General features: G+C 41.7%; 1 protein-coding gene across 1 annotated transcript; it reads right to left on the bottom strand.

Moving 5' to 3' along the window:
- Positions 1-269: 269 nt before the first annotated feature.
- On the bottom strand, positions 270-9,512 carry LOC113737489 (uncharacterized). The gene is made up of 2 exons (XM_072083821.1): positions 7,960-9,512; positions 270-312 (listed from the first exon to the last, which is right to left on the bottom strand). The coding sequence occupies exons 1-2, from the start codon at positions 9,510-9,512 to the stop codon at positions 270-272; spliced, it is 1,596 nt and encodes a 531-aa protein (XP_071939922.1).
- Between the last annotated feature and the right edge of the window lie 349 nt (positions 9,513-9,861).

The following is a 9,861-nucleotide window of genomic DNA, read 5'->3' on the forward strand; positions in this document are numbered from 1 at the left end:
ACTTTGAAGAAAAACAAGAATTTCTGCAGCTTTTTCTTTGCAAATTCAGCATGTTTACAAACATTTACATGACCCAAAGAAACCTGGAAATGCCTTACTCAATGACCCAGCACTTCAACCCAATCTACTTTAGATTAAACGGCAAAATCATAAGTTCCATCCCTGCCTTCCTCCCCCCAGAAAATCCAGAAGCAAAAGATGCAAACTTTAGCTATCTTTTCTGCAGTAAACTTCGGACTGTGCATTTCCAGATTGAAACGTAAGCATAATCATTGAACAACAACCAAGAACATGCAGCCTGCTAACCAGAATCTACAACATTTAAGTAAGCAACAAAAAAAACCATGACACAAACAAACAGCAGCAAAAGGCGACAGCTTTGGACAATGAAAAGGACCGCACAAAAATAGCATCTGTCTAGCAACCAAATCCACAACTCATGAGTCCAGAATCTCTGGTTTACACACAGCTAATTAATCATCCAGTATTTAGTTAGCTAAACACACAACCAAGTGAGGATCAAATGCTTTCCGGTAGATTTCGTACTAAAATACCATACAATTTTCAAAACAGCTCGATCAGCTAAGCTGGAAAATTGGTTCAGCAGTCAAACAACTTCCAATAAGAATTTCCAGCCATACAACCGAATTTCTGGCCATACAATTCACATGCAACACCAAATAATTAACTATCTATTAGTTTTTAACTAGCTAAACCCACAATTAAACTCAGATCATCACAAATTAACAACTAAAGCTGAAATTCCAGCTCAAACTCTCGGCAGCTTCAATTTCACTCACAACCAGATTTCCTAAATCTTGATTCTTCATCCAACCTCACAACTCTCACATGCATGCTTATAATCAACATCATCTACCCCTACCCAACTGGTCTAGGTCCAGAAATTACCTCAGCTTGGAGCTCAACACGCACGACTAGCCGTTGAATTATTTCCTTCCTCTCGGCAATCCAGAAATGCAGCCCGTCAACTCTCCCTCTCCCTTGCTCAAGCTTATGACTGGAATGGAGAAAGCTCGGCCCTCAATCTCTTCACTAGCTCACGGATGGAAGGAATTTAGAACAGCAGGTCTCTCCTTTTTTTTTTTATAGCTTACGACAGAAAGGGAAAAAAAAGAAAATAAAAGCTCGGCTCTTTCCCTCGAACACTCACTCTCGGCTTTGCTCACGCACGCGAGGATGGTTGGTCTGAGTTCAGTAATTGCAGCTGTGGTGATTGTGATTGAATTGATCACGGCTGGTTGAAGGCGAAGAATGAAATGGCAGCTCTCGAGTGATGGAGGAAGTAATGAAGCTCGCACGGTTATCTCTTGCTCTCACCCTCTCTCGGACAGTTCAAGGGCCGAAACTCGCACAGCTGTCTCTCTGATTTCCTCTCGTCGATGATACCAAGGCAGGAGGTGAAGTGAAATGGAATGGTGTTGTGGAATGTTGGAGTTGCTGAAAAATATATGTTTTTGTATTGTGAGTGGAGTTGGGGGCTGAAATGAAGATGAATCGCGGATGGAGGAGGTTGAGTGTTTTAGAGGGGAAAGGAAATGTGATCCGGCAGAAATGGAATTGTGATTTTTTGATTTTTTTTTTCTTTTCTTTTTTTTTTCACAAAATTTACGTTAAAACTTAAAACTAAAACTAAAACTAAAACGTGAACAAAATTAATATGACAAATAATTAGCAAATAAAAGACAAATAAAAAAAATAACAACTAAAATGCAGACAATCTAAAACAAAAATCATGAATTAGATGCAACATACAAATTATTTAAAAATTTGGTGTCTACAGTTTGCCCCTCTTTGTTTGAGTTTTGAAAAAACTTGAGACAAAGAAGTAGACACCAAATACTTACCTGTGTTATTCGGCTGCAAAATGATTTGAACGGACAGGAATTTTAAAAACGGGACTGACCCGAACAAGGAATTTAAAACGGGACTGACCCGAACAGGAATTTAAAACGGGACTGGCCCGAACAGGAATTTAAAACGGGACTGACCCGAATAAGGATTTAAAACGGGACTGGCCCGAACAGGAATTTAAAACGGGACTGACCCGAATAAGGATTTAAAACGGGACTGGCCCGAACAGGAATTTAAAACGGGACTGACCCGAACAGGAATTTAAAACGGGACTGACCCGAACAGGAATTTAAAACGGGACTGACCCGAATAAGGATTTAAAACGGGACTGCCCCGAACAGGAATTTAAAACGGGACTGGCCCGTTCGGGAATTTAAAACGGGACTGACCCGAACAGGAATTTAAAACGGGACTGGCCCGAACAGGAATTTAAAACGGGACTGACCCGAACAGGAATTTAAAACGGGACTGGCCCGAACAGGAATTTAAAACGGGACTGGCCCGAACAGGGATTTAAAACGGGACTGGCCCGAACAAGGATTTAAAAGGGGACTTCACTGGGGAAGTTTAAACAATGAATTGAGTTTTTTTTTTTTTTTTTTTTTTTTTTTACCTGAGAATATTTCAACTTTTGTACCAAGAGGGAAATTTGGATTTCTGTGACTGAAACGATAGCTGATGCTGTTTCTTATGATCGAGTCTTGCAAATAACATCGATCCTTGTTTACTGGGAAGCTTTTGTCTGACATCGGTTTAGGTGCAAAAAAGAGAGTGGCTGCTTTTGTTTGTAAATGCAACATTCCTGCAAAAAAAGAAGAAATAATGGGCTTGCCACCATTATTTGATCCGGTTTGCCTTGAGAGTCGTGTAAACATGAGTCTTGTGATGCTTTTATTTCGGCTCGGCGGCGTCTGCCTTAAACCTTTCAATTTCTGAGACTGATAAAATGCAGATTTACCACGTCACCCAATCCAGGTGGTAGCTTTGTTGTATGTTACTCCCTGTAACTGATGATTGAATCCCCTATTTTTGCACAAACCTCAGGGTTTATCATTCATTTGAATTTAATGGTGAAAGAATGATGCATGAACATTAGTATATGCAAGATGATTTCCTATGTTAGGCAAAGATGAGCATGCAAAAGAATGTAGACAATCATAAGCATTCACACACAAATAATTTGAGAATAACCAAGAGGTTTATAAAGATACATTTTGCAAAAGAATATTTGTAAAGAACAAATACAAATTTAACCAACGAATATCATATTCAAAACTTTGGATATTTTCTCTTCGTAATCCGATATTGGCAGAAGTATCACAAATATGAGGAAAACCCCAAATGAACCAGGTCACCGGCTGTTCCTTCTTGAGCTTGTCTGTTGAGAAAACCTACCTTGGCGCCCTTTCGGGTTTTCACCAAGGTTGCCCCCACCCTTTTTGTTGTTTTTTTTTTCTTTTTTTTTTCTCTCGAGGCGCCCTTTCGGGTTTTCACCTAGAGAACCATGAAATATCTCGACCATTATCGACTCAGAAATATGAATTGAAGATTTCTGGCATCAGTAGAATGCATTTCCCTTGTGAGATTAGGCGAAAGCATTATAGACATCACCTGCCAGTTGATTAACAAATTTCCTAATAGAAATGCAGCAAGTGATGAAAACCAGGACTTTGGGCTTTTGTAATGAAGTCCGGTGGGGTGTTTTTCAAGAAAGGTTAAGGCTTGAAAGCAGATTTGATACGAGGGGTGAAATAACTTGAGATTGCACCCTTTTGAGAACAACTCCGAAACTGAGGAAAATTTGCCCCAGTTTGATCAGATTTTCTCTCTTTGCATTTTTCATTGTATTTTCCTCACTTTTTGCATTTTTCTTTGAAAACTAAATTTGCCCCAGTATAGGGTTTTTTTTTTTTTTTTTTTTTTCCGAAACAAATTTGCCCCAGTGTGGGGTTTGCAATTCTCAAGGGTTATCAAACGAAATTTGTCAATTCTGATGGCTCAAAGGGGACAAGTAGAGATAAAATGTTTTTAGTGTAAAAGAAGATGGCCTGACTTGCATTTCGCCGTTTGCATGAATTTCTAAAGAAAATTTGCATGATCAAATGAAAAACTTTTTGCACATATCTGAGTTGATGGGTTGAGGGAAAACCCGTCCATCCATTTCCGCCAAAATAAGAGCTCCGCCAGGTAATACCTTTTGGATAATGAACGGCCCTTGCCAATTTGGAGCGAACTTGCCTTTAGCTTCATCTTGCATTGACAAAATTCGCTTCAGTACCTTATCACCTTCTTCAAATGCCCGCCGATGGACTTTTTTGTTGTAAGCTCGGGCCACACGTTTTTGATAGTATTGCCCATGACAGATAGCATTGAATCGCTTCTCATCTATCAAAGTCAATTGCTCATGGCGCTGCTTGATCCAATCGGCCTCCTCCAATTTAGCTTCCATAAGGATTCGTAGCGACGGAATTTCAACCTCAGCTGGTAATACAGCTTCCATCCCATACATAAGTGAATATGGCGTTGCCCCAGTCGATGTCCGAATAGAAGTCCGGTACGCCATCAATGCATAAGGCAACTTTTCATGCCAATCGCGATGCTTTTCTGTCATTTTGCGGATAATTTTCTTCAGATTCTTATTTGCGGCTTCTACAGCTCCATTCATCTGAGGCCTATAAATGGCAGAATTGCGGTGTTTGATTTTGAACTGCTCACATAGTCCATCTACCATGTCATTGTTCAGATTCTTGGCATTGTCCGTGATAAGCGTTTCGGGTACTCCAAAGCGACAGATGATGTGATCTCTCAGGAAATTGGCCACTACCTTCTTCGTGACATGTTTGAATGACTCTGCTTCAACCCATTTGGTAAAGTACTCGATCGCCACCAATATAAATCGATGTCCATTTGAAGCGGGAGGATCGATTGTACCAATCACGTCCATACCCCACATTGAACAGGGCCATGGGGCGGTCATGCTATGCAGTTCAGTGGGTGGAGCGCGTATAATGTCACCGTGCATTTGGCATTTTATACATCCCCGGACAAAATCTATACAATCATGCTCCATAGTAAGCCAGAAGTATCCGGTTCTCATGATTTTCTTCGCTAGCAAATGGCCATTCATGTGAGGTCCACAAACGCCACTATGCACTTCTTTCATCATATATTGAGCTTCATCCTCATCAATGCACCTTAAAAGGTTCAAATCTGAGGTTCTTTTGTATAACACTTCTCCATTTAAGAAAAATTTTGAAGCCATTCTACGCAGAAAATTCTTGTCCTTTGTCTTAGCATGCAGAGGGTAAGATCCTGTTTTGAGAAACTCCTTAAGATCATTATACCACGGAACATTGTCGGAGGACTTGTCTACAACCCAACAGTGGGCAGGTTTGTCTTGAAGTTGAATCGGAATTGGCTCGATCCTCAATTCATCAGGATATTGGATCATAGAAGCTAAAGTGGCCAAAGCATCGGCAAATGCGTTTCGGGCACGTGGAAGATGTCTGAACTCCAAATTTCGAAATTGCTTGGCCAGAGTAAGCAGACTGCAATGGTAGGGCAGAATTTTTGAATCTTTGGTTATCCACTGTTTCAAGGTTTGATGTACAAGCAAATCTGAATCGCTGAAAGCTATCAACTCTTTGATTTCCATTTCCAAAGCCATTTTGAGACCAAAAATGCAAGCTTCATATTCAGCCATGTTGTTTGTGCAGGCAAATTGCAATTTGGCAGCGGCAGGGTAATGTTTCCCTTCGGGTGAAACCAGAACAGCTCCAATTCCAACTCCGAGGGAATTCGAAGCTCCATCGAAGAAAAGCCTCCATTCAGGGCTTTGTTCACTCATATCATCTGTAGCGCCTACGAATAAAACTTTCTCATCAGGGAAATAAGTATGAAGTGGCTGATAATCATCATCCCTTGGATTTTCCGCCAGATGATCAGCTATAGCTTGCCCCTTGACCGCCTTTTGTGAAGTGAAAACAATGTCGAACTCTGATAGAATTATCTGCCATTTGGCCAGGCGTCCGGTTAACATCGGCTTCTCCAAAAGAAACTTCAGAGGATCAGATCGGGAAATAAGATAAGTGGTATGGCTCAACAAGTAGTGTTTCAACTTTTGAGCCGCCCAGGCCAATGCACAACAGCTTTTCTCAATGAATGAATAATTAGCTTCGTACTGCGTGAACTTCTTGCTTAGATAATAAATGGCTTGTTCTTTCCTCCCAGAGTCATCGTGCTGACCTAGAACACACCCTACTGCTCCATCGAGTACAGATAAATACATAATCAAAGGTCGGCCCAGTTTGGGTGGCACTAAAACTGGTGGATGCAACAAATAATCTTTAATCTTGTCGAAAGCCTGTTGGCACTCCTCATTCCAATACAACGGCACATTCTTTCTCAATAATTTGAACAACGGCTCGCATGTGGCAGTTAGTTGGCCGATGAACCTCCCAATGAAATTGATCTTCCCTAAGAAGCTTTTCACGTCCTTCTGAGTTTTCGGCACTGGCATATCTCGAATTGCTTTGATTTTCGCCGGATCTATTTCTATGCCCTTCTTGCTAACAATGAATCCCAACAGCTTACCCGCAGGTGCTCCAAAGGCGCATTTCGCAGGATTTAACTTCAAATTGTACTTCCGCAATCTTTCGAATAACTTCTTCAAATCAACCAAATAGTCCTCTGCCCTCTTAGACTTGATTATGATGTCATCCACGTAGACCTCCATCTCCCGGTGGATCATATCATGAAATAAGGTTGTCATGGTCCTCTGATACGTTGCTCCTGCATTCTTTAAACCGAAAGGCATGACTCGGTAGCAAAAGGTACCCCAAGGGGTAATGAAAGCAGTTTTCTCCCTATCCTCTTCTGCCATCAAAATTTGGTGGTAGCCAGCAAAACAATCGCAAAAGGATTCAATCTCATGTCCGGCAGTATTGTCTAAGAGAATGTGAATGTTTGGTAGAGGGAAATCATCTTTAGGACTGGCTTTATTAAGGTCTCTATAATCAACGCAAACTCGCACCTCTCCATTCTTTTTTGGAACAGGGACTGGATTTGAAAGCCAAATTGGGTAATGGGAAACAATGATAATGTTGGTTTTGAGTTGTTTTTCAATTTGCTCTTTTATTTTGAGGCTCATATCGGGTTTGAACTTTCTGGGTTTTTGCTTTACGGGTGGAAAAGAAGGGTCTGTGGGTAACCTATGCACTACCACGTCAGTTGAAATGCCAGTCATATCATCATAGGACCATGCAAAGACATCTTGGAACATAGTCAAAAATTCAAGCATCTCCTTTTTCTGCCTCTCATTCAAATGAATACTAATTTGCACCTCCTTAACTTCATCCTCAGTGCCAATGTTAACCTTTTCTGTTTCTTCCAGGTTCGGTTTTGGTTTTTCCTCATATTGTTCAAGGTCCTTTGCAAAAGAATCGAATACCTCCTCATTATCACTCTCGCTTTGGAGTTCGGATTCACAGACCTCCAAGTCATGAGTGATATAGAGATTGCCGTTATTGAATTCCAGAATTGTGATATCCAAAGGGTCAAATAATTTTATTTTTGGCCATCTGAAAGAATTAATGAATGTGGGATAATAAGCAAATAAGCATACAACAAACAAATGGTCAAGCAATACAACGAAGATATAAACAAATGAATAAACAAAACAACATGACAAGAACAACTTGTACATTTTCATAAAACCTTTGATTGAAAGCAAATGGAAATGAAAACTTAACAATATTTACATGCGAAAATGTTAGTCAAAAAGTAAAATTGTTTTCATTGGCTATTTACAGATGCAACTTTTCATGAATTCACATGAATGATAAACCCCTTTCAGTTTACCGAAACTCCTTCCGAACGGGCAGGAACTCGGCTGTCCAATTGGGAATTGATCCTTCGGGGATGTCAGGAAATTCAGCTTCGCCTGGAACACTATCTTCAAATGTTGCCCCAACGAACAATTGGGCCAAACTAGCTTCAATTTCGTCAACTGGGTTGATTTCTGACATGATCACCTCGGCTGGTCGTGGGAAAGTATAATGCAGGGGTGGAATGTCAAGAGCCCTTTGCCTTCCTTCTTTCTCCGCTTTCTTGCGCTCCTTCATTTCTCTGATATCCTTAGCAGTCGGTCGGAAACCCAAACCAAACGAATCATTTTTCTCCACAATCTCCACTGGCTTTAAAATTCCTTGCAGATCTCGTCCCAGCCCTTTGTCAAATTCATAGCCTCCACGGATCATCTCCTTAGCCATCATGACACTGGCCCTTGATAGAGCTTGCTCCTCCTTTGTTATCCAACTGACGGAGACAATATCAGATGTGCTATGAGGGGTCACTGTGGAGCTTCGGCTACCCTCTTCTTTGGACTCGGAATCGATGATTACAAGGCAATCCTCTTCGGCAAATATAGTTATCAGCTTGTCATTTACTACAAATTTCAACAACTGATGTAATGAAGAAGGCACCGCCCCAGACTTGTGAATCCATGGCCTGCCAAGCAAAACGTTGTAAACACTAGGAAAGTGCATGACTTGGCAGGTTATTTGAAACTGGGCGGGTCCCATTTCAACTACTAAATCCACTTCTCCTATTGGCTCTCTTTGTGCTCCATCAAAACCTCGAACTATGGTCCCTGAAGGCCTCAGCTTGATGTCTTGCAATCCCAGCTTTTCCAAGGTGCTCCAAGGACAGATATTAAGCGCGGATCCATTATCAATCAAAACCTTCGGCAGCCTTTTCCCATTGCACCTAACAACTATGTACAGGGCCTTGTTATGTCCAATGCCTTCCGCCGGCAATTCATCGTCAGAAAAAGTAATTTGCTTGGTGAATAACACACTCCCAACCACGTGCGAAAAATTATCAACAGAAATGTCCCTAGGGATTTGAGCTTTAGTCAATACCTCGATCAACGCATCCCTATGCACATCTGAAGAAAAAAGTAAATCCAACATGGATATCTGGGCAGGTGACTTGCTTAGCTTCTCAATCACATTGTATTCACTTCTCTGGAGCCTTTTAAGAAAATCCAAGGCTTCCTTCTCAGTGATTGTTGGTTTGGCGGGTGGCTCGGAATTATTTGCTTGAATCGGAATGGTAGCTTCAAATGGACTTACGATTTTCCCTGATCTGGTGACCACTGACACTTCTTCCTTCGCGATTGACTTTTCCCCAATCTGTACAGTAGGTTCATTGTAATTCCATGGCACTTGTTGCAGACTCAGAACAGGCTCCTGCTTCGGGAATTCGATGATTACTGGCTCCAAAGCCTCACTCTCCGCTGGCGTGAGATCCAAAACAAAGGGCTTTTCGTCCTCTTCAAATGGCAATTCTATGACAAAGGGTTGGTCTGTGACCCCAAACACTTCAGCTTCCCTTGTCAATTCTTTGACCGGTTCCACATACTCCGTATCATCCAGAATAACCCCAATGATATTGGCATGTTCCGGTAAAGGGTTCCTATTTACGTTCGGCCCTTGCGCCTCCCTTTTCCGGATTACAATCTCCCCGGCTTCAACCATATCTTGGATTTTATGCTTAAGCGCCTTGCAATCAAAGGTGGCATGTCCGGGGGCCCCAGAATGATAAGCACAGACAGCTTGTGGATTATACCACGCGGGCATGCCATATGGGTAGGTAGGAGGGGGTACTGTACTAATTTTCCCGGCGGCCTTCAACTGGTCATACAATTGGTCCAGAGGCCTGCCTAAATTGGTGAATGTACGGCTAGGTGGTCGGTTGTAAGGTTCAGGAGGTTGAGGATGGTTGTAAACAGGTCTATTTGGTGGAGGAAATCTTAGGTTATATGGAGGGCGAGGTCGGTTTTGAGGTGGATTTGGTTGGGAAATTTGAAAAGGGGCTGAAAGTGGGTTAGGATAACTTGGGCGAGGTCGAGGGTGGTGGATGTTGGTGGTATATACAGGATGCGGGTTTGAGTAGTAAGGGTAATGTGGTTGGTAGGTTGGATTGTGT

Source organism: Coffea arabica, chromosome 3e (genome assembly GCF_036785885.1).
Source record: "Coffea arabica cultivar ET-39 chromosome 3e, Coffea Arabica ET-39 HiFi, whole genome shotgun sequence".
NCBI classification, from domain to species: Eukaryota; Viridiplantae; Streptophyta; class Magnoliopsida; order Gentianales; family Rubiaceae; genus Coffea; species Coffea arabica.

Coding starts and splice junctions, on each gene's coding strand:
- LOC113737489 (XM_072083821.1), bottom strand. CDS start 9,512: ATGCCCGCGTGGTATAATCCACAAGCTGTCTGTGCTTATCATTCTGGG. Junction 313..7,959: donor AAAGCGGAGAAAGAAGGAAG/GCAAAGGGCTCT, acceptor TAAATGTTGTAG/ATTCTGGTTAGCAGGCTGCA.